This window comes from Mchenga conophoros, linkage group LG6 (genome assembly GCF_057382185.1).
Source record: "Mchenga conophoros isolate Kocher_MC1m ecotype Shallow Benthic linkage group LG6, M_conophoros_male_GT1.1, whole genome shotgun sequence".
Taxonomy (NCBI): Eukaryota; Metazoa; Chordata; class Actinopteri; order Cichliformes; family Cichlidae; genus Mchenga; species Mchenga conophoros.
In genome coordinates, this window is record NC_140531.1 from 19,600,292 (window position 1) to 19,623,664 (window position 23,373).

The 23,373-nt window shown below is 39.2% G+C and overlaps 2 protein-coding genes across 5 annotated transcripts; one reads left to right on the forward strand and one right to left on the reverse strand.

Moving 5' to 3' along the window:
• The first annotated feature begins 654 nt into the window (after positions 1-654).
• On the forward strand, positions 655-12,030 carry psip1a (PC4 and SFRS1 interacting protein 1a). 4 transcript variants are annotated; one of them, XM_085276659.1, is made up of 17 exons: positions 655-699; positions 1,344-1,433; positions 1,566-1,642; positions 1,995-2,133; positions 2,515-2,604; positions 2,947-3,045; positions 3,995-4,054; positions 4,192-4,252; positions 4,526-4,619; positions 4,829-5,000; positions 5,102-5,181; positions 5,280-5,335; positions 5,523-5,593; positions 6,119-6,220; positions 6,312-6,513; positions 9,137-9,233; positions 11,091-12,030. In XM_085276659.1, the coding sequence occupies exons 2-17, from the start codon at positions 1,362-1,364 to the stop codon at positions 11,119-11,121; spliced, it is 1,503 nt and encodes a 500-aa protein (XP_085132785.1). In that variant the 5' UTR covers positions 655-699; positions 1,344-1,361; the 3' UTR covers positions 11,122-12,030. The 4 variants fall into 4 exon arrangements, with proteins under 4 accessions (XP_085132785.1, XP_085132784.1, XP_085132783.1 ...); XM_085276658.1 differs by lacking the exon at positions 655-699 and adding an exon at positions 785-897; XM_085276657.1 differs by lacking the exon at positions 655-699 and adding an exon at positions 831-989.
• A 1,558-nt stretch (positions 12,031-13,588) lies between these two features.
• On the reverse strand, positions 13,589-22,148 carry snapc3 (small nuclear RNA activating complex, polypeptide 3). The gene is made up of 9 exons (XM_085276661.1): positions 21,848-22,148; positions 20,738-20,821; positions 20,559-20,640; positions 20,276-20,380; positions 20,016-20,165; positions 19,773-19,855; positions 16,305-16,463; positions 14,723-14,830; positions 13,589-14,623 (listed from the first exon to the last, which is right to left on the reverse strand). The coding sequence occupies exons 1-9, from the start codon at positions 22,078-22,080 to the stop codon at positions 14,476-14,478; spliced, it is 1,152 nt and encodes a 383-aa protein (XP_085132787.1). The 5' UTR covers positions 22,081-22,148; the 3' UTR covers positions 13,589-14,475.
• Positions 22,149-23,373: the final 1,225 nt, after the last annotated feature.

Below are 23,373 nucleotides of genomic sequence, written 5' to 3' on the forward strand. Positions count from 1 at the left end.
CTAAAAAAGAGATTCCAGTGTCCATTGGTAGTTTGCAATATGCACTGTAGTATTGAACTCCTCATAATACCAGGAACCGAAATTTTTTTCATGGGAGTGTAATAAAATGAAGACCACACATAAGTATTTTACTGTAATAATTACAAACTCAGGACTGCGTTCAGTCAATGTGTTATACCTAGATTTGTCCACTAGATGTCACTAAATACAAACCAAATTGAGTCGGGACGTCAGCCATCATATTCCAAGTGATTACCACATCAAGCACAGGCTTTTGCACCTCGTGATGCTGGTTTACAATAAAATGAGAAAATTAAAGGCCTTTTTTGTCTCTCAGGTAATATTGCATTAAAAATAAGATTAAAATATGCCATCCCTGTATGAGAGATAGATGGCATCCGCAGCATCAGGACCAGCTGCCGACCTCCCACTCTGACTCTCATGTCCCAGGAACATGTACTGAGCGATCAGACTGTTGGATCAGAATTAACACTGAATGTAAATGTTTAGAATTCTTGTATCTTTCCTTAGTCCGACCCTTATAAGTTTCCATAGTTACAACTTTGAGCGTCAGCTCTTATCGGTTTAAGCTTTTATATAAAAGCGCATGCGCAGACGTTAACGCCTACTAAAGCTGCATCCATCCCAACTGGGTACTAGCGTTATTACCCCTCAAATACATGCTGCACAAGACTCCAGGTAATCATCACAAGCATTTGGCGTTTATTTAATTATTGTAATGGGTTGAGCTCGATTTGATACACAGAGAAAAACCCAGGTAGTGGCTTTTAATTAAAATCGACTCCCCCCGAACTGCACTGTATTGGTACAGTCTATTGACGTCCTGCGCGGGAGCGGAAAACGTGCATCCGAGTGTGCGGAAAAGGAAAAGAGCAGGTTGTTTTCTTATTAACAATTCTGATATACTATCGATTTTTCGAACCGCAGCAAATAGCCTGCTTCCCCGCGGAAGTCTCTAAACGCTAGAGGTCAGTGGAAGAAGCTGTTTTGTTAGCAATTAATGGCTAAACGCTAGCTAGCGTGTGTGTTTGTTGACGAAGCGTTTCGCTTTGCTTGCATCGCTCGCGCGTGTTAATACACCGGGCTTTCACTTGTTTTAGCCAGTGATAAGATTAGCATGAACACATCAAACAAATCCATATAATATACGGCTGTTTTATCACAGCAAACGTGACTGTCATATTTGAATGAACTCCGGACTCCAGAGGATGTTGGTTGTGGTTAGGGGAGGGGCATTGAATGAGGGTTTCCCATTGGTGAGAAGACGCATCACAATGTGGTACATTATATTGATGCAAGATTAAATTTACTGATTTTTCCAGCTTGGTGATACGTCCAACATGACTCGAGATTGGAAACCTGGCGATCTGATTTTTGCCAAGATGAAGGGTTATCCACACTGGCCTGCAAGAGTAAGTGCGATGCTTATATTGTGGAAAGACATACAAATAAGGCAGATCGTGTGCAAACAAGCACCCAGGCAAATAAGCCACTACCATTTACAGCTGTAAGCAAACACCTGCTTTTTCTTATGTCTTTGCCAGATCGATGAAGTACCCGATGGTGCAGTGAAGCCATCCAACGTCAAGTTTCCTATTTTCTTCTTTGGCACCCATGAAACGTTAGTAACAGGCAGCTTGACACCTCCTTCAGTTTGATGTACTTACGGTGTTCTGCATGTTTCATTTGGTCTGAGTGATCTGAAGAGATTCAACTGGGTAAACTTGTTGAAGATCTTTACAGAGGTTTCACATGACGCTGACTCAAAACTGTAGAAGGATACATGTGACATTTTCATTGTATTTATGAGTCATTGGAATGACCGGAAGGTGACTTCAGTGGTTATGGAAGTACATTTTGTTATTTTTTAAAAAATTTTTAGAGACCTGTCAGTCCTAGCAGTGCATGTACTCACCGGACTTTATACTACACAGCAAAAAAAGTATTAAATATACAAACATCTTTTTCTGCAGTGCATTTCTTGGCCCCAAAGACATTTTTCCATACCTCCCTAACAAAGAGAAGTATGCCAAGCCTAACAAGAGAAAAGGATTCAATGAAGGATTGTGGGAGATTGAGAACAACCCAAAAGTGGAGCTTACTGCACCCAAGGTATATCCTCCTCTTTTCTTTTCTTTTTTGTCTTCTCCAAAACCTGTCCCAGTATTTGTCCTGCAGACATCAGGGCATTGGGATTGAATATACATTATAAAACTTGTTGCCCGGCTTTCTGTTTTGCTGACAAACATAAGTGGGCACCAGTTTGCATTCAGAGCATTTAGCCTTTAGCTACCTAAAAACTCAAGTATGGTTTGTTTACAGGAATAGTTTGGGTCATATTTGTTTAACTTCAAAGAAATTACCTGTTTCCTGCCGCCCTGTTCGGATCATCTGACATTACTGAATGTGCACAGCTACTTCTGAGCCCTGTTCGTCTTGTGTTTCTTTTGCCCAGTTTAATTTAACCAAATTCCTTTTTGTTTGTATTTGAAGCCGGTTCCCCCTCAGTCTTTTGGTGAGAAGGATTCAGACAGCAGTCCAGAAGGAGAAGAGGATGCAGATGTCAAGGTGATCAAAGCCAAAGTAAGTTTTTCTCTTCAGATCCCCCTCTGCAGACTGTATTTCACTTCACTGCACTCACCTTCTGCTCGTTTGTCCCTGTGTCACCAGCTTCTATCCTTTTGTTTATTTATTTGTTTTTTTGCTAGCCCTCAAGTCTTCCTCTTGCCTTCTTTATGATGAAAACCATATGACTGCAGCCAAAGCTTCACAGATTATTTGCTATTCTTTGATAACTGCTTCAGAGGCTTTTATGCCAACAGTTGTGTGTGTGTGCAGCAGAAGAATACTCGCTAACTTTTCTCCCTTTTAAGACTCGTTCACCCCACCACGCTGCGTCCTATGCTGTGTCTTGGGTGCATTCAGGTTCCAGGAAGTGAGGCTGAGCAGGAGAATGAGAATGAGGAGGAGGAGGAGGAGGAGGAAGGGTCTCTGATCTCTGAGCAGGGTCATCAGGACCAGGATGTACGTACTTTGCATGTTGTGACGCCCTAAAGCGGTGCAGGTTATTCTGTTCTCCTTGGGAAAAGCATGTGACACCTGGTGCTTTTATTTAATTGGTCGAGTTTTTGGTTTGTTTGTTTGTTTTCCTGTTTGACTCAAAATTCTTGTCGTTGGCCACAAAACTTCCCCGGTGCTGGACGTTTCGATTGGAGAGCCTGGTGTGGGTTTTGCTGTTTTTAATGATTTTGAGGTGATCGCTGATTTAGAAACTGATAGGTTTCTAAGAAAGCAGTCTGTTTGTTTTCACTAGATGAAATAATAATAATAATAAGCTCAGGTAAGGTCAAAGCTACCAGTGGAAATGGCTGTAGATCTAATCTGTCTTCATTCAAGACCCAGTTCTGTGTGCGGCTATAAAGAAAACACAAAAGTGTAATTTCTTCTTCGTCTCTTTCCACCTCTGACGTCCTGCTGCAGCGCTTTGCATTTCCTGCTTTTTCCTATCCATATAATGCACAAGTACTGTTTTCAATCAGTTAATGGTATTTTATTTTGCATGGCTTTCTGTGTACCTTGGAGAAAGGTAAGTCAGGACTCATAATTAAATTAAATTAAAATACATTATTTTACTATGACATTCTTCCTGCTGTGACTGCTCACAAGTTGTCCTATTTCTTTAATAAATACTGATTCATACTGAAGTTTTCATACCCCAACAGAGTGTAGTATTTCAGGTATACCCTAGATGGTGCCACTGACACCCCCTCCCCCACTACCATCACAACCACCACCAAAGTCAAAGACAGATTGATGCTTTCTTTTTTTTTTTTTTTTTTTAAATCGGGGAGGACATTTACCTGCTCATTCTCTTACTGCTACAGCTTTCCTTCTTATGTTAATGAGATAACAAAGAAAGCTCAAATTTGATGTGCGTTCTGATTAAAATAACTGGATGTGTCAATAATTTTAGGACTCTGCTCAGAAAGAATCACCAGATGTACCTAAACCCAAGCGAGGAAGAAAGAAAAAGGTTGGCACTGGCTATTAATTTGTTTAGTTTAAAAGAAAAAGTATAATAACAATAAATTATAGTTTTTTTTGTTTTTGTTTATTAATTGGTCTTTAGTACTTTGTTTTTAAATTATTTTATTTCTTCCTGAATTTCAGAGTGATGCTGACCAGGAGAATGACAAAGATGATGTACCAGCAAGTCCTGTTAGTCCCACCGGTAGGCTGTTTGTTTTGTGGTGCTGGTATGATAATCACGTAGGAGCAATGAGAAGTTAATAAATCAGAAGCTCATATTCATGACAATACATCTAATACACAGGAACGAGGTGGGAATATACCCATTACAGCTTGTAGCCTGTATGATATATACATTAAAGTTACTGGCAACTGTTAACAATGCATTATTATAGGACTGGACAGCTGTCCTTCATAACTTCTGCATATGATCAAAATGAATCGTGCGTCTGTGTGTCTCCATTCATGTGATTAGGTGGAGAAGGCCCTAAGCGAAGAGGCAGGAAGCCCAAGAGTGAGAAGTTGCTTTTGCTTCAGCAGCAGGAACAGCAAGGCTCCGGCAGTGAAATGTAACTACATGATTATCAACAGACACCGTACAAAATTCACGCAGACACAGAAGCTTCATGCTTTCTTTGCACAGTTTCTGCAGTGGCTCTTTGATGCTCTTCAGCCTGCATAAGGGCCAGATCCTGAAACCCCGATTTCACTGGAATGTTAAAAGCCAAATCGGCCCAGCAGTATAAAAACGGCATTTTTCTCTTTCTTTTTTATTTAGGGAGATTGGAGAGTCAGACAAAAAGCGAAAGAGGACAACAGAGGACAAGACCCAAAGTGGAGAGGAAGAGAAGAGGAGGAAGAAGGAAGGAAAGGACACAGAAGTAAAGGAGCCTGAAGCTAAGAAGAAGAAGTCCAAGGATGACAGTTCCTCTGGCTCTGACGATGAAGAGGCAAGTATCTATGCAATTAGACTCTCCCACTGCCATCATTGTTTCTGAAAGAGGTGTCATAAAAACATGCTTTTGAGTACCTTAATCTCTCTTAATCTCAGAAAAATAAAGGCAGAAAGAAACAGCAAAATGCAGATGTGGACAAAGATGTGCGGCGGCGGAAAGCTGATGAATTGAGAGAGTACGTTTATACACAGTAGTCATCAGAAGCTCAGAGCAAATGATAAAATGTAATCCTGGATAGAGTTATGACATGTTGCATTTATTGCTATCTCGTAGACCAGGTAGAGATGAAGAGAAGAAAAATGAAGAGAGGACAGGAGCCAAGAAAAAAGGTAATTTTGGCGGTCAAAACAAAAAACATATATATTCATATTTTTGTGGCAAGCTAAAAGTCAATTGTAGGTGCAAAAAGATTTTAGTGACCAATCAAAATATTTTTTATTTATATTTCAGTAAAGTTTTTTAAAAGTAGTTATTTAAGAATAATCATGTTTTCTTCCCTTTTCTTTCTTCACTTAGAAATGTCAACTGACTTGAAACTGCAGAGACTGCACAGTGAAATCAAAATTTCACTGAAAATTGACAACCCTGTAAGTTCACGTCACTCAAATCTTACATGTTACTCAGTCCACATTTCTCTTCTGACAACTTTATGAATCAGTGTTCTCCTGCACTGAGCTGATGAAGACAAAAGGTGTTAAACCCGTCAATGCTTCATCTAAAGGATCCATCAAAGACTAAAATAGTATTTACCCATAGACGCATACTTTTCTCATTGTGGTTTTATTGCACTGTTTAAATTATGCCAGAATGCTTGGACTCTTATGTGGGTACCTTAAGGTTAAGAATAAGCCTGCTACTCCATCCTTGTTAATGCGCTCCTTGCATTATTCAGTCCGTCGGGGCTCAGATCTGCACATGAGCTTTTACTTTAGTTCACTCAGTTTTAACTGGGCTGTGGGAAAACATAACTGGCATTTTTCCTCCTATTTTTACCCCTCATTATAATGCTGATGTGGTATTGGCATCACCTCAAATTGATACCATAGGTGTATCTTCTAAAAATCTGTATTTTTTCCATGTGATCTGTATTTTTCCCTGTCTCTTGTCACTAGGATGTGAAGAAGTGTCTGGATGCATTAGATGAGATTGGTGCCCTTCAGGTCACAACCCAGCATCTGCAGAAACACAGCGAACTCATCGCCACGCTCAAAAAGGTAACAGCATGAAGGAGTCTTATTTTGGATGCATTCTGCATCAGCGTTATTTCATGAGTGGTAATGCCTTCCTTATTTGTTCATGTCCTAGATTCGCAGATTCAAAGCAAGCCAGGATATCATGGACAAGGCCACCATGTTGTACAATAAGTTTAAGAGCATGTTTCTGGTTGGAGAGGGTGACTGTGTGCTCAGCCAGGTGCTGAACAAATCTTTAGCTGAACAACGGCAGCACGAAGAAGCAAAGAAAGGAGCGCTGAAGAGGGTTGAACAAGCCAAAGAAAATAATTCGGGTACAGATCATCACATTCTTTCTTTCTACCTTTACAGTAGCTGTTTAGCATGCATGGGCCTATATATTTTTGGACACTTGCAAAATGTATTTTGCAAAAATGTTGCATCAAAGCAGAGACAATCTTATTATGTTGTGATTGCAGCCATTCCTGGACTTTGTGAATGCTACCATGGTTGTGTGTGTTTCATTTTTGTATTTTAGCCTTGTTGTGCTGGGTGGGAGATGAGCACAGCTTTTTAAGATAGACCACAAACATTATCAATACATGATCTAACATTTCACTAACTGTCTTCCCTTGGAGCATATTTCTCTTACTTTTGTGCTCTGTTTAAGAACTACCATTTTATCTAAGAGCTTTCATAAGGGGTATGTGTTTTGTGAATAACTTTGATCTTTATCAGATTATAATCTTAATCTTGAGGGATTCTGTTGAAATATAATTCTAAGAACTTTGACACCAGCAGCTCCTTGTACTTGGAAGCTTTATATATGGTCCTTGGAGCTTGTATATTTTTTCCTGTATTATGCCACTGACATTGTATTAGAAAATCTGCCTGAGGTGTCAGTTATTTAGGGTTCTGTCTTTGTAGTTCAGGGGAGCCGATCAAAGGTTTATGAGTGAGTCAAAGAGTCAACGACTCACTGTGGTTTAACAGCTCCTCACCACATTAACTGTCAATGCAGACATTGGTATTAAAGCTGGTATAACTGCAGCATGTGAGCTCAGTGAGAGAGGTTTTCCACTTGACTGGTGCCAATAAAAGTTTACCTTAATTGGAGGTCTTATCCATGCACGCCTCGACTTGGTTTTTCGGGGCGTTTTCCAGTAGGTGATAGTACCTGCTACCAGGCACTTTTTTACTACCTACTCAGCCAGAGTTCACAGTGATCTGAAAATGTGATGTCAACAGACTGCACACCACTGATTGGCTAGTCAACTCAATAAATTACTCAATAAATCACAAGAGTTTCTCCCACATGAAAATCAACATGAGGGGAAATGGTGTCATAAAAAAACACCACTGTGGTCCTCGAGTCTGACAAAAAGCCATAAACTGAGCAGCCGGTATACCATCGCCTTGACGTCCCCCTTTGTTTTGGCGTTCTTGCAAATGACATCACGGGACTGTCAGCTGATATAACAACCCCACGGATATTAGGTGGTGCTCGGTTGTCATGAAAAACGACCAAAACCGAGTCAAGTCGAGCCAAATAGCCCAATATGATGGCTGCTCTCCATCCAGTGATTTGCAGGATTGTAATGATTCTTTAGGACTGATGATGCAGATCTGTTTCCCTGCTGCGGAGCACCACACACAGCTCCTGGATGGAACATTTCACAATAAATCAAGAACATCACTGATTCCTAAACAGAGGTGCAGTGCATACAATGATAAAGTTACAGAGTGATATGAAGATATTTTGACCTGTTTTCATTTACCAAAATATGCCAGACTGGCAAACAGGCACAGATGCTAAAAAGCATGTTTCTACAGAAAGTAATGCACATTTATTATGGGTTGATACAGATGGTATGTAAAAGGTCTGAAAAGTGAAGTCTCTGTGCAGGTGCCTTAAACCTGCATTTGCTGGCCACCAGGAGCCGAGTCCTCTGGCTTCAAGGAAAACAACCCTCGCCTCCCATTCTCAATGACTAATGACTGCCCCGATGAGATGATTTTAGTCCCTGGTTTGGAATCTTGTTTATTACAATGTGACAGTCATTTAGGAAATTATGGTCCCCCACTGAACTTTAGAACAAGAATGAAACAAGATTGCTAGTTGGAGAGTGTGCAGTGTCCCTCAGATACTTGTGACATATGCTTTTAAAACACTAAGATGGCAAAGGCTAAAGAACTCAGATCAGGGTTTCCCAAGACAATGTCACTAACCAGTAGGTGTAGTCATGGTAGCTGCATCCATCCTTTATATACAGTATGTTGTCTGATGGATTTTATTCTTATAACGGTGAGTAGGAGAAAGTTTTTATCAAATTGTGTGGAAATGGCAGAAATAACAGAAAATGTCAGTTTTCTGTCAGTTAAGGCAACACAGATCTCTTTCCATTACGTTAAGCAGAAGGTTTGCGCTTACTACGTATTCAGCCTTTAAGGGCGTGACTGAGCCCTGGGCACAAGCTAGTGATGATGGTAACTGGTATATGGAAATAAGATACCTATAAGCTATTTTGATGACTGCAAGGGAATACAGTAACAGAAATGGGATAAAGTTGCATCTAGGACTTTCTGCTCATTATTTTAAATTCATTTTGAACTTCTAACACACTTATAAATACCAGTAAACAGAAACAGTGATCCTCTGCTATCAGCTTCTTCTCCCCTTCCCAGGGGGACGTCACAGGATCAGTGTGGTTTGCATCCTTTCCAGAAAAACTAACCTTAATTACCGCATCCTTGCTTGAAAATACAGTACTACTATCAAAATGTGTGCCTTTTATGAAAGGTCTTTTTTTTAAAGTGCATAGCATGTCAAATGGATAGAAAATCGTATTTATTTTTGTAAGATCCTGACCGGTCATGTGCCATCACATGCTCCTGTCATGGCTCAGGTTGTGCAGCGATGACTCTGTTTGACTCAGCCTGTGCGTCTCTGCCGAACAGACAAAGTGACAAATGGTGATGTCGGCCCCGACGAGAAGAAGCAGGAGATGGAGAGAGAGAGGCTTCCCGAAGATGCTTCAGCAGGAGAGAATCAAAGGTAGCTTTGAGAACACAAGCTTGATTGTGATCCTCCTGCATGCTTGATGGCCTCAACAGAAACTGTCAGTGTAAATCAGTTGAACCCATTAGTGCTGGTTATATAACTCCAATTCATAATGTATACATAGTTTTCAGGGCAGTGCCACACATGTGGGTTGTTAACTTTTTCCCCCTCTTGGTCTATTATACAAAAGGTCATCCTGGAAGGTGCTGTGTGATACCTGCCCACTCCCACCTCGTCTTTGAGGTTCATACAAGTCACAAAATCAATGAAGGAAATAAAGCCTTTAGAGCTTATTTTGTTATGTGCTGATTTGATAAAGTTTTCTTACTTCCATTAACAGAATCAAGGCCCTTGCCTCCTGCTCATGACTTAAAGTAGGCATTTGAAAATGCATTCAAATATTTAAGAGATTTGATGTTAAAGGGGACTGGAACTTCTGTTCCTATGTTTCTGTTTTGTTTTTGTTTTTTTAAATAAAGAGCATTAGTAAAATATAACATTGAAATTCAGTTTCTCAAATACACTGTAGCTCTTGATCATCACAGTCTAACACAGAGTCAGTTAAACTGCAGGGATTTCAGTCTGTCCAGTTAGGAAGGATCAAGCACTGTGATTTCATCTGCTTTGGTGCAAATTAAATACAGGTGCACTGGAAAATAGAATAGAATAGCCTTTATTGTCATTGTACAGAGTACAACGAAATTGGAGTGCCACTCCCTTGGTGCAAGTTTCAATAATAAATATAAATGTAAAATATAAAAAGTACAAAAAAACAATCGTAAGTACTCAAACAATAGTATGTACAATATATACAGGATAGCAGCATTAATATAATGACAGTATGAATAGCAGCATAATATAATGACAGTGACGGTATGGAATAGGTTCAATTGTTTTTGTGCTTATTTACTACGGTGGTAGCTCTGGGAAAGAAGCTATCCCTGAATCTGTTTGTCCTGGTTTTATGTGACCTGTACCGTCGGCCTGACGGTAATAGTTCAAACAGTTGGTTGCTGGGGTGAGAGTGGTCCTTGATGATATTGCCAGCTCTGCTGAGGTACCGAGAGTTTGCAGTGACCTCCAGGCTGGGCAGAGAGCAGCCAGTGATCTTCTGGGCTGTGTTGATGACCCTCTGCAGTACTTTCCTGTTCGCAGCTGAGCACCCTGCATACCATGTTGTTATGCCGTACGTTAGGATGCTCTCTATGGTGGCTCTGTAAAATGTCACCAGCAGCCTCTCCTCCAGGTTGTTCCTCCTGAGCACTCTCAGAAAGTGGAGACGCTGCTGGGCCTTTTTAACCACCGCCGTAGTATTTGCAGTCCAGGAGAGGTCATCAGAGATCTGCACGCCCAGAAACCTCATGGAGTGTACCCTCTCTGCACAGTTCCCGTGAATGTAAAGTGGGGCCGGGTCTGCTCTGCCCTTCCTCAAGTCCAAGATAAGTTCTTTAGTTTTCGTGGTGTTCAGTTGGAGGTTGTTAACTGAACACCACTCAGTCAGTCTGTTGACCTCATCTCTGTAGTCCGACTCATCCCCCCTTGAGATGAGTCCAACCACTGTGGTGTCATCCGCGAACTTTATGATGGTGTTTGAGAGAAGAAACAACAAACAGCATCCCCAGGCACATGTATGATTTTGAATCTAGCCTTCACAAGGGTTGATGATTTTAGTTTCCATTGATTGTGCACAAGTGCTACATGAGCCATACATGTTAGAAGGATAACGTTTGGTCTTCCAAGGATTTTTACTAAAAATAAATGAGTAAATATAAAATATCAAGACTTTATCCTCACTATTTTTTAATGAACTGTTTTAACCTTTATCCCTTTATTCTTTATTTTGGACTGTAGTGCCCCGAAAACTCAGGAGGAGTCCACTTGAGTGTCTTGCAGGCCTGAAGAAGGGAGATTTGCTGCTGTAAAACTGGGCTGATCACGTGAGATCTCGTGCCCAGTTTGTGACTGATGACAACCACTGGTTACCAGTTTAATTGATTTGTTGTTGTTTTTCTGCATTGCTGCTGCTGAAAGCTTTCATCAGCCCAACTCCAGGATCGCGACTGAGTGCATATATTTTATTTTTATGCTGTCTGTAATCTTTAACTTCTAGACACCTTCTGCTTAGATGCATCTGTTTGAGTAGTGACACGACTTGTAAATCTGCAACCTTGAGTTTGTCAAACTTTAACGAGGATGGGAGAGAGTTAGTGCGGGAACCATCTAGGGGAGGTGGGGGGGGGGGGGTGGTTCAGCTGGTGGAGATGGTTTTGATTGTTGGAGCATTTACTGATTCGACAGGTGGATCTTAGCCTCAATTATGGGAAATACAGACGATTATCTGTAGGTAGAAGCACCTTGAAAATGTCTAATAGCAGTAGATGTGTTAACTCTGTAAAGCGTGTTTCATACATGTCCACTTCAGATGCACGAAAACATAATTGTGGAGATTGCCAAAGTTTCTAGCCAAGAAAATGCTTTAATTTCTAGTCAGCGCCTGTTTTAGGTTTTTCTGTTTTTGTTTTTTACATAGATGTAAATAAGAGTATTTTTGTGCCTGTCTGATGACCTGTTTCAGCATCCAATAACAAAGTGGTAGCTGTAGTACAACTGTAGTTTTTAAAGCTGATAGCACAGATATTGTGTGATAATATTAAACAAAGATTAGTCCACTTTCTGTCATCTGGATTTTTCTTAATTTTTTTTTTTTTTGCCTGTTTAACCATAGCGGTTATTGTTGTTCTGTTGCTGCCATTTAAAAAAAGAAAAATCAAATAAACATGTTGAACTTGGATTGTGCGCTTTTTTTCTTGGTAAACCAATGGATGTGTTAGCTGATTGTGTTTGACTGTGTTTGTGTTTGTAAGAGTCACTCAAAGCCGAAAGGCTTCATCAAAAGCTTAGAAGTACTGTGTAAAAGTCTTGAGCCATCCTTCATTTCTTAATATTGTTGCTAGAAAAATGGGACAAAACTGCAGTGATTTATTCAAATGTGTACAAAAATACATGAAGGAATAGTATATCCTCCTGAGAATCCCCAAACATTGATTCTGTTCATCTGGGCTTTAATCAATGGTCATGAGAATTTGTATATTAAGGCTCAAGGAACTGACCTCCCAGCCCATTGTTGACTTATTTGAGCAACCCTACTAAGTCCTGATGTACTAAATGGAGGACATACAGGGTGTTCCATTGATATCTCATGTGTTTGGGTGGACTCCTTTAGCTCCAGAGAAGGGAAATCACAAAAAGTTCAATGGGAAGATTGTTTTTTCCTCAGTTCTCAGGAGGATATAAGGCAAAAAGTTCTTAAAATTCCAACAACCCTAAAGTCAATAGTTTAGGTTTAGTTACCTTTATTCTTCAACAAAGCCTGAACTCTCTTAGGCAAGCATTTATCTAATTTCTTTAAGTAGTCTTCAGGAATAGTTCTGAGGTCTGGGCTCTGGGGAGGCCAATCCATGACCGATAGTTTTCCATTGTTTTTCAGTCCAGGTATGTTTTTTACTGCTTTAGCAGTGTTTGGGATCATTGTCCTACTGAAAGACTTACCTCCGTCAATGTACCTCCGTACATGATACGTACATGACACTGAATTTCAGTCCAGTTATTGTGCAGTTTAGCATACCTCTACCTTTTTCTCTTAAGGATGCCTTCTTGACAGCTGCTTTTCCACTGAGGCCATTTCTGATGGTTTCAGTGAACAATAGATTAGCCTTAATCCAGATGCATCACTCGGGTTCTGTATCAGGTATGTGCTGGAGTTTGTCTGTTTTCTAAGGACTTACGACACCTTTTTCAGCATCAAATTCAAGCACTTTTTAAGCACTTTCAATGTCCATTTTCAAGCTTTTCCAGCACATTAGCAAAAAAAAGAATGCATGTTTCACTTTGCATCACCTCAGTAACGCCATGTGAAAATTAAAACAAATCATCCTAGGTTGATTTAAATACCGGTACCGTTGTTCCTCTTTTTGCTAAAACAAAGAAAAATGCAGCACACAAAAATAATGCAAAAGGAGGTTACCTTATATGCATATAGTGTATAAACTCAAAAAACCCCAAAACATTTCACTTAAAAATTAAGATGTGGAAATGTGAACAAATTAACTTGTTAGAGATGTCATATTCAGTAAAATTCAAGACTTTAAGAATGCACAAGCATCTACCTAAAATCTATTTATTTAATCTATCATCTATGATATTATTATGTACAATAATGTATTCTTCCTCTCCCTTAAATAAACAGGCAGCCTTAATATTACCATTTTTCCCCCCTAGGTGTTGCCAAACGCACCAAGTTAATACTTGAAAAGCTGCAGCAATACACAAAAATATGACCAGTATTCTAATTACTTGGTGACAACTTTGCTTTTAGCCTTTAATTGGCTAGTTATGTAGTTCACAGCATATTCCATAAATTACCATGCCATAACTAACTGCTTTAGTAGCGCTGCCGTATTGCATCACACATAATACACATACACAACATACACAAAAATGATTTACTAGGACTTACGCAAAAAAAACCCATTGTGAAAAGGTGCAAATCCTTCATGCAGACTACTCAGGTGGGGGCGGGGGTCTAGTCTGTACAATGACTAGCCCAGAGAACACTGAATCACTTTCACAAAGCCTGGACAAAGCTTTGCTCAAGACCACTTGAAAAATAAAAAAGTTTGACTAACTGGAAACAAAATACCAAATGGAAATGAGAAAGAAAAGGGGGGCGGCTCAAGACTTTTGCACAGTACAGTATAAAGGTGACAAATAGACAGCCTTTTAAAATTGTCATCTCACTAAGGTCGAGTTTCTGTTCCGTGTCACCCTCATTGATTTGAAGTACATCAAAATGAGTTAAACAAGCTGTATAAATGTCCACCAATCAAACATAACAACTCGGTTACTTTTAATGAATTCAATCAAAAAGCTGTTTTGTGCATTTAAAAATCAATAACTTTACACACACACACACAAAAAAAAAAAAAAAAAAAAAAAAAAAAGACAAACCCACACACAAGTATGCTAAACATTAAACTGACCGTGCTGCTGTCAACTGAACTGTTTATCAGTAAATGTTACTGTTTAGCTCAAAGAGGAAAATCAAACCCTAAAAAAAAAAAAAAAAAAAAACAAAAAAAAAAAAAAACAGTTTTGATGACGTTGCAAGTATCAGACCATTTCCTTCTGAAATATAAACCATGTAACTGTATTATACAGCAATAAGTCATGAGAACCATTAATTAAAGGCACCCCGGTCCACATAGGGATAGGCCAAGAATTCTCCCAGTTTATTGCCTTGAGCGTCGTAGTGCATCATACGAAAGCATTTGTCACAGAAGAGACATGGGTCACTCGGAGCAAACTGGTCGTTGGTGGTATACCATCTAGAAAGACGAGATACGTGATCAGCCTTTAAAAAAAATAAAATAAAAATAATAACACAAAGCTTCCGTTGTTTATGCAGCGCCCTGATGTCTCCTCACCTTCCGATGAAAACATGGCAGACAGCACACTTCTGGGTGAGGACTCTGTGCTTGTGCGTGAGCAGTGGGTACAGATTCTTGTCTAGACAGTCGTTCTTGTGGGCCAGTCTGTAATGGGTAAAGAGCAGGGAAGAAGACGACATTCTCACAGGCTCTGAGCGGTAGGGACACAGATTTGTCTCACATTCATGATATCAGGAGCTGCTTTCATGTGCGGTCGGCCTGCTTACGCCAACGCTACATAAGCTCGAAGATAACTACGCATCCGTTAGTCTTGTGAGAAATGTTAAATCTCGTCTGACAATGCATCTCATTGTCAGATGGGATTGCTGCAGCTGACAAATCCACCTCCTGTACTGCAGTAGTAATCAGTTTATTACTTTACGGTTTATTAAGCACAGGGTTTGACATTAACTCAAACCAGATAGGCATGAGTATTTCTTATTCATACCAAGCATCTTATTCATGAGGAGCAGAGATAAGCTAAAATGACCCTGTTTGGCTGCATGCTTATTTGGTTGTGTGATTATCTGGATGTACTTTACTGTGAACTCCACCAAACAAGAGCCGGAAACTATTAATGCATTACCGGACTAACAGAAGATAAACATTTCGATGATTTTAGCTCGAACTTTTCAACTTTGACTTGGCCGTATTATCGACAGCTGAAATGTTCAGGTTTTAAGTTGCTCACTGGACACAAATAGAAAACTCGAGTTTATTGCACGTGTGTGTTTCATGTTTGCACAACAGCAATAAAAAGAAATAAAAATGACTTTGTTGTAATGAAAGAGCATCCATTAAAGCAAGTAAAGAATAGTTCCTGGTTGAACCTGGAATCATGGTGTGCACCAAGGTGTGTATTGTTAGGTGAACTGTTTATTCTAAATTGGCTGAAGGTGTCAGTTATCTGCCTCTCTGCATCTGCCTGTGATTGCCATTCACACTTTCAGCTTTAATGCATGGGGTTCAACAAAAATCTTGCACTGTTTAGGAACTGTAGCCTTTTTTATATGTAGGGTCTCCTGTTGGTTGAAATTTTTGCTAATAGCCAATAAATATTACTAATTCCTGTTATCCCTTGTTACAGAGCGAGATGTTAGAAAAGAACCAGGTAAATGTTAATAATCAAACTCTTTCACCTTGAGCTATTCAGCTGATATCTATCCATTTAATGTTCACAGGACACAGTGGGCTAAATCCTTCTTGATTTTATGTAGTGGTTCAGTAAGCTTCCTAAGCCTCCGTCCTGGTAGAGCCAACAGTACTGCTAGAAGCATGAAATTAAACCAGTTAATCAGTTATTTAAACTTCAGGGGGCCTAGTTTCATTATTACTGTACTAATTCATCTTAAAGACAGCTGTTATTCAACTGTTGCTGAACAGAGGTGCAGGTGTATAACGCAGTCTCTCTGTAATTTGTTTGAATTGACAGCAACACACAGAATATGACATAAATGTTATTTGAGGTTGTAATAGTTATAGTAATAGTGATATATAGTAATAACCAAAACTGAGCAAGAGTTGGAGTGGGCTCTGTAAAGAAGTTGAATCGCAGAACTAGACAATGAGTAGCACTAACCTAACATCTGTGATGATGACCAGATGTTCGCAGTCGCCCTGGTGACAGTAGAGATACGGGAATCCCACTTTGACTTTCAGATCCTCCAAAAGTGTATCCTCCATCTTGGCCTGGCTGTAGGATGGGAAGTTATGGGACTTAGCCCATTCAATTGTAGTCCTGCATCATAAAGCAAGAGGAGATAAGATGAGAAAAGATGTCTGTTATTCATCCAGAAGTTGGCAAATCCCCTTTTTATAATAGTTAAAGATTAAGTTAAACACAGCAAATGTTTAACAAACAGTATCTATGAAAGCAAAGAATAGTTTGTAGCTTAAAAAAGAAAACACAACAAAACAATTGTATTAGGGTAGAAATAAAGCTGAAATCAGAGTAAATATAATAAAGTAAAATAAGTGAAATAGAAAATAATGATAATAATGATAATAATAGAAAGATTTTAAAAAGTGAGCTGAGTTAAAAATTAAAATATAATATTTGACGTATATTTTTTACATGAGTTCCATGGTTATTTCACAGAATGATACATAATTTTGCACAAATCAAATCAAATCACTTTTATTGTCACATCACATGTGCAGGCACACTGGCACAGCACATGCGAGTGAAATTCTTGTGTGCGAGCCCCACAAGCAACAGAGATGTGCAAACACAACACAAACGAGCAAAATACAAGAATGGCCAACCTGAAACTAATAAATATATGTACAATATATAATAGTGTATGCATTTCTGGATGTGTATACTAAATATTTTCCTACGTGTGTGTGTGTGTGTGTACACATTTTTACAAATTAAATAGTTAAAAGAGCGCTTATGTCAGTGATGGATTTATTAAAAGCACAGCAAATATCAGATGACGAGTCCTTTCAGTACCTCACCACAACAGATTAGCCTGAAAAAGAAATACCAGGGGAAAGATAAATTATGCAAAACTGTGGATTTTTAATGGATTTCTAACATAAAACAAAAAACATTTGGAAAATCTCAGTCTAATTCTATTCTAACTGTAAAACTGTGCTTTTTACAGGCCCCCAAATCTGCTGTCAGCAAGCCGACATTCAAATATCTATATTCGATGTTAACTTGAACTACACTCCTGAGTAAATATTCACAGAGCCAACAAACAAAACTGAAGGACCGAGCTTAAAAAGTTTTCTAATTTAAAAATTATACCAGAAAAAAATGTTCCTGATTGGATCTTGGGAGGAGGCACAAATCAAGAAGGACCTATTAAGTAGAACTATCCTCTGTCAGATCTGAGATGATCAGCTGGGAAGTTGCTGTTGGGCAATGCGATAAAGTGCTTAGTGTGTGCTGAGGTGTAGATCACAACGCTTTGTGACCTTAAACTAAAGTAGATCTACAGTTAGCTTCTGCTCTTTAACAAGCTTCATGAGAATGCTACACAACAGACCAACATGCACTTTAAAGGGCTGAGCATTTCTGGAGATTACGTCCTCATCGATTACTTCAACTGGATTTATGTCTCTAGGAAACAGATGACTGTATCGATACGACTGTAGGTTGCAATCCAATGAATAAAGACACAAAAAATATCAAATCTGCTAAAACTGTTGTCTTTATTTACTGTGACAGGTCTACGTTTTATAAATGTGAACAGTTTGCAACGGTCAGACTAAGTACACTCTTCAAGCTTCTATCTTTATCTGCTTTCATAAGCTGCAGATATCACAGTGATTATTTGAGCGTTTCAAGTTATTTAACAAATCATTAAATAGAACTCTTGAATAGACCTGGTATTCATAGAAATCCTGCACAAAGCCAACATTTAGATATTTTATTCCATTTCATTTTACTAACCTTTCTACGGCTCTCAGCTCCAAGCCCAGGTCACTCCTTAGACACAGTTTGCAAACTGCTGAGCACTGTAGAGTTATTAAACATTACTTAAACAGATCTAATAACTTTATTGTTTGGAATTCTTTCCAGACATGTAGGTCCATAAGGTTTTGGGCAGTAACCTAATTTTTGGTATTTTTGCCTCTGCACCAATGCACAATGCAGATGTGAGCGAAGTGCAGACTTTCAGCTTTAACTCAAGGAGCTGAATAAATATATTCTATTAACTATTTAGGAATTACAGTAATTTTTATACAAAGTCTCCCATTTTCAAAGGCTCAAGAGTAATTTTGAATTTTGGACCTAAAACTGTACTTTAAGACTTTAACCGCTTTTACAATTTACTCAAATAAAAACTGAGAACAAATTTAAGGTGGCACAGAAGAAGTTAGCATTGATTCCCACCGTGTGTGTGGAGGTTTTACTTCTGCCTGTGCAGGTTCTTTGTCTTCCTCCCACAGTCCAAATAGAGGCATGTTAGGTTAAAATGGCTATTCTGGTTAAGTGTCTGTCTTAGTGACAGACTGTCAACCCTGTCCTCTCACCCTATGACAGGCTGCCAACCTCCCGCAACCTCGATTTGGACAAGAAAATGGTTGACTGGACATACAGACGAATGAATAATTGAAAAAAAACAATCCAATCTAGCGATTGCTTGCATATATGCCTGCAAGTGTTTTGAAATGAAAGCCTTGTTAAGAAGTTAAGGGTTTTCAGCCACTGTGGAGTCAGGACTGTTAATATGAAACGATTGCGCTAAATTTGTTCAAGTTAAGCACCTTGAGGGGGCCATGTCAGGGAAGCTTGCGTGTTAAACTATGATACATTTTTTCCTAGGTCAGCTTTATTACGTTTGCAATTCATTCACTCGTGTTGCATTTCATTTTCAGAGGAGACACATGAGTGCAGTTGATAACTGTTTTGACTGGCAGCCCTGTGCAGGTGAAATAAAAAGATGTTCTACTCTCCAAATAAGAGCAGATTGCAATAAATAATAAACTCAATGATCTCTCTTTAAACTGCCTATTGAGTGAGTCATTGCTTGCTTTGTCACAATCAACCCAAGACAAAAGTCAAAGCAACATGAACAAATGAAAATGTCAGAGTTAGTCTTGTTTACAATTACTTGACCACTTTCTTTGGTCAAATAAATAAATAAGGTAAAATGGCAAATGGCCTGTATTTATTTAGCGCTTCACTAGTCCCTAAGGACCCCAAAGCGCTTTACACAACCAGTCATCCACCCATTCACACACACATTCACCCACTGGTGATGGCAAGCTACATTGTAGCCACAGCCACCCTGGGGCGCACTGACAGAGGCGAGGCTGCCGGACACTGGTGCCACCGGGCCCTCTGACCACCACCAGTAGGCAACGGGTGAAGCTTCTTGCCCAAGGACACAACGACCGAGACTGTCGGAACCGCGGCTTGAACCGGCAACCTTCCGATTACCAGGCGGCCTCCCAACTCTTGAGCTACGATCGCCCGAATAAATAAAATACCAGCCTTCTACAGATTTAGGCCTGCTGCCTTCAACTGTTGTAAAGGTCCTGGTTAAGAAATGCATAATCTTTAAAGCTTCCTAAAGAAGGAGGTACTTACGAGCTGATGTCCTGGCACTCGGGAAACCGCATGTCATTGTAGAAAACTCCTTCAAAGAAGAAGAAAGCTGACTTGTAATGATCCTGAAAAAGAGCACATAAAATATTTTTCTCTAGCTTACAACAGATGCATTTTTAAATATATACATACATGTATGAGAGTCCAGTCACACTAAATGTACAGAAACAGTTACATTTAGATACGGAGCACAGCAATATTATTCTGTTCGGGTCCTGTATTTACCTTGCTGATGAATTCTGGAGCTACGTCAGGCGTGTTGCTGAACTCTCCACACACTTGCAAGTCACTGACGCAGCAAACAGCATCCCTGAGCTCTGCCAAGCTGTGGGAACCCGTCATCAGGAGAGTCATGTGGGGTCTGATGTAGTTAAACTGCAGGAAATGCGCCATTAAATATAGTATTCAACTACAACACAGTGGCTTTTAAAAAAAAAAAAAAAAAACAGTTTTATGACAAAAGAAACAAAAAATGTAACCCTTACTTTGTCGAACACAGCTGGGTAGTAGACATTGATGGTTAGAATGATCTCTCCTTCGGGAACCATGTCAGTCACCGTTTCTGGTTTCCTGCCAATGGTTAGGCGCTCCTGAAAAATAAGAGAGAGAACCAAGCCTCACGTTTAGATACAAGATGAAAGAGAAAACTAAAAATGTCTGGGAACCTGTCAAGAAGCCCCAGGGGATAATAATAAACACCTACTTTAGAGCGAACAGTAAATGCAAAGGTTAATTATGTAATCTCAGTCCCTAACTAAATTCACCCACCAGTTCATCTGCATAGAGGTCATGTCTGTTCTTTTTAATCTTTTTAAGAGAAGCTCTGTGGTCTTGCCTCTTCTTTCTTTGCCTGTATTAAAAAGAAAAGAAGCAAGTCACATTTAAAATTGCATTACGATACTGATCAATCGCATTTTTCATTTGTATGAACTGAAGTAAGGTCATACACTAGTGTTCTTAATGTGGGATCTGGAGGTACAACTTCTGTGTCAGGCTGCTGATCTTCAGGATGACATCGAAGCGAATCAACACTTCAAAAGAAAGAAAAAAAACAAAGTCATTTGACTGTCTTTGGTAAAAAGAACAGATCATCTTCACAGAGTTATCAGGTGAGAGTCATGCGAGTATCAGAATCGACAGGACTTTTTTTCTTTGACGTTTTGTTTCATAACGGCCATCGTTTTACTTGCAGCTCAATTCTTGTTCCGGAGTTTGCACTAATTAACGAGCCTACTGTGAAACTCCTGGACTGAAATCAACGTTTGAAATAATCATTTATTTTAAAAGCAACCTTCCAGTGACCACAAATGTCATGAGACACAAAAAATAAACATCACCCACTGTCATTAATAAATGTCATTTTAGTCACCAAAAAAAGGATAACAGCCGATAAATCGGCCCATCTCTGTTTAGTTTACAGACTGTGGAAGGAGTTTATATTTTCACACTGTTAAAGCTGGCATTCATTTCTTTAAAGAAGAACTAATAACGTTTTGTTAACTGGATAAAAAACAAAAAATAAAACATCATTTAGTTTTTATGGAAATTATAATAAAGATTTTACAAACTATACAACTAATCAGGGAAACATGGATCTATTTATAATTACAACTGACTTAACCCCATAACCTAAAAAGCTTCAGTTTTAATTGACATTTTTACACGACTTACTTGAACGTAACATGTACGTTGTTCTATATTTCAGTGTCTTTACGCCAACCTTTGCAGTTGTTTTCCCTCTATGTTTGACCACATGGTGGTTTTTGTTGTATTTTACGGTAGTTTATGTTTCTGCCGCACATTGGGACACTCTGTAACTCTTAATTCATAGTTATACAAGTAAGTGTTACAGACCTCTTCCACGTTTGGTGTGTTTACTACCAGTTTTGGGACAAACTAGATTCAGCTATCAGCTATTACACCTCATTATGTAATTTAACTAGTATTCTTAATATCAGTTTACCATTACAATTACTGCAACTGAACTTAATTACCATTAACATTATTATGGTGCACATGCCTGGTCTAAATGTTTATCAAATGTTGATCTCGACTACCTGCACACAGTCTTAAGTTCAGCCATGGTTTCCGCACCGACCCCCATCTCTTCGGCAAAGTTAGCAAGAAATGCGTCCTCATCCGCCTCCTCATACGAGTAGTCGCTTGGCTTCAGTCTGCTCAGCCACTCCTTTTTAAAAGAGCCTATATGAAATGGTTTTGTATTAACATCGGGATATTCGTACTCCGGGATGTTCACGTTTGCATCTGTCGTCTGCTCGGACGCCGCCATGTTTCCCAGAACCCAAAAGTGCGCCGAGAATCTTGGGATATGTAGTTTCAGCGCTACAGTGCCGTTTAGACCTTGTATGATTAGGCAAACGGGAAAAATATTGGACAAAAGAAAACCAACAAACAGCTTTCCAAACATCTGTTTCATATATTATATAGTACTGTGCAAAATCCTTGAGCCACCCCTCATTAATTTGTGTGTTGCGTCCGAGGAGCCGGACTTTGTTGTAATTATTAAAAGTGATCTTCAGCATTAGTCCTCCAGGGTTTGGACACTGGTGGTAAAGGCTCAAAATACTACATTTTTGGTTCAATTTTTGTCTCATATACTGTATTTCCATGTGTTTGTGCATGTTTCAGCAAATTGCTGCACCTCTGTCCTACATCACAATATAAAGCCTCAAGGGGTAGCTCAAGACTTCTGCACCCTTCTGTATCTACATCTATTGTACTTGCTTTTTTCCCCCCTCTAATGTATTTTTTTTTTTATATATATATATATATACACACATGGTATTACAGTCCTGTTGTGGACAAGAATGTCAGTACAACAAAAATTGAGGAAAGGCTAAAGCTAAATTTGTATTAAAACAGACTATTTATGTTAAATGACAATAGTGAATGAGGCTATTTAGGCCTCCTTTCTTTCTTTCTTACTAAATCATCCATGAACTGCTCTTCTAGTATGCTGTAATACCTCATTAGATTGATTCGCTGAAGCTTGAATGAATGTGTGTGAAGTAGTCTGGCTTAAGAGTCAAGGAAGCTGGTTGGTAAGCAGACTCAGCAAACATTTTAAGTTCCCAAAGATAAGCAGTTTATTTACAGTTACCTCCATAACGTGGAACTTAAACCAAACCATTCCAAACTAACTCACGATAACTGATAACTAAAACCTAAAACCTAAAACCTAAAACCTAAAACCTAAAACCCAAAACCCAAAACCCAAAACCGCCACAAACTGCACAACAGCACTCACCTTTCCTCCCTTATCTGAACCAACATGAGACTGACTATATATAGGACTGTCAATTCACCTTCAATTTGTCTAGCCTGTACCACTAGCTTAAGCTGCTGAATCTAAAACACAACACAAATAGCAGAGAATCACAAAAGGCTCACTGCTCTCCTGATTAACCCATTTAAACAGTTAAATGGCTCTATATAAGAAAATATTCTCGACAAATCACTCCATAATCCAAGAGACAAGCAAAAGAAAACATTGCTATGGAAAAAAAACCCCTCCTCTTGGTTTAGCCTGGGGGTGTGACACGTGACATCATCAGCACTTTAA

Excerpts from the sequence above, each read along its gene's own strand:
- psip1a (XM_085276659.1), top strand. The coding sequence starts at position 1,362 with ATGACTCGAGATTGGAAACCTGGCGATCTGATTTTTGCCAAGATGAAG. Across the intron at positions 1,434-1,565 it reads ATCCACACTGGCCTGCAAGA|ATCGATGAAGTACCCGATGG; the intron begins GTAAGTGCGATG and ends TGTCTTTGCCAG. Across the intron at positions 3,046-3,994 it reads AGGGTCATCAGGACCAGGAT|GACTCTGCTCAGAAAGAATC; the intron begins GTACGTACTTTG and ends CAATAATTTTAG.
- snapc3 (XM_085276661.1), bottom strand. The coding sequence starts at position 22,080 with ATGGCGGCGTCCGAGCAGACGACAGATGCAAACGTGAACATCCCGGAG. Across the intron at positions 20,822-21,847 it reads GAACTTAAGACTGTGTGCAG|TGTTGATTCGCTTCGATGTC; the intron begins GTAGTCGAGATC and ends TTTCTTTTGAAG. Across the intron at positions 20,641-20,737 it reads CCCACATTAAGAACACTAGT|GCAAAGAAAGAAGAGGCAAG; the intron begins GTATGACCTTAC and ends TTTTTAATACAG.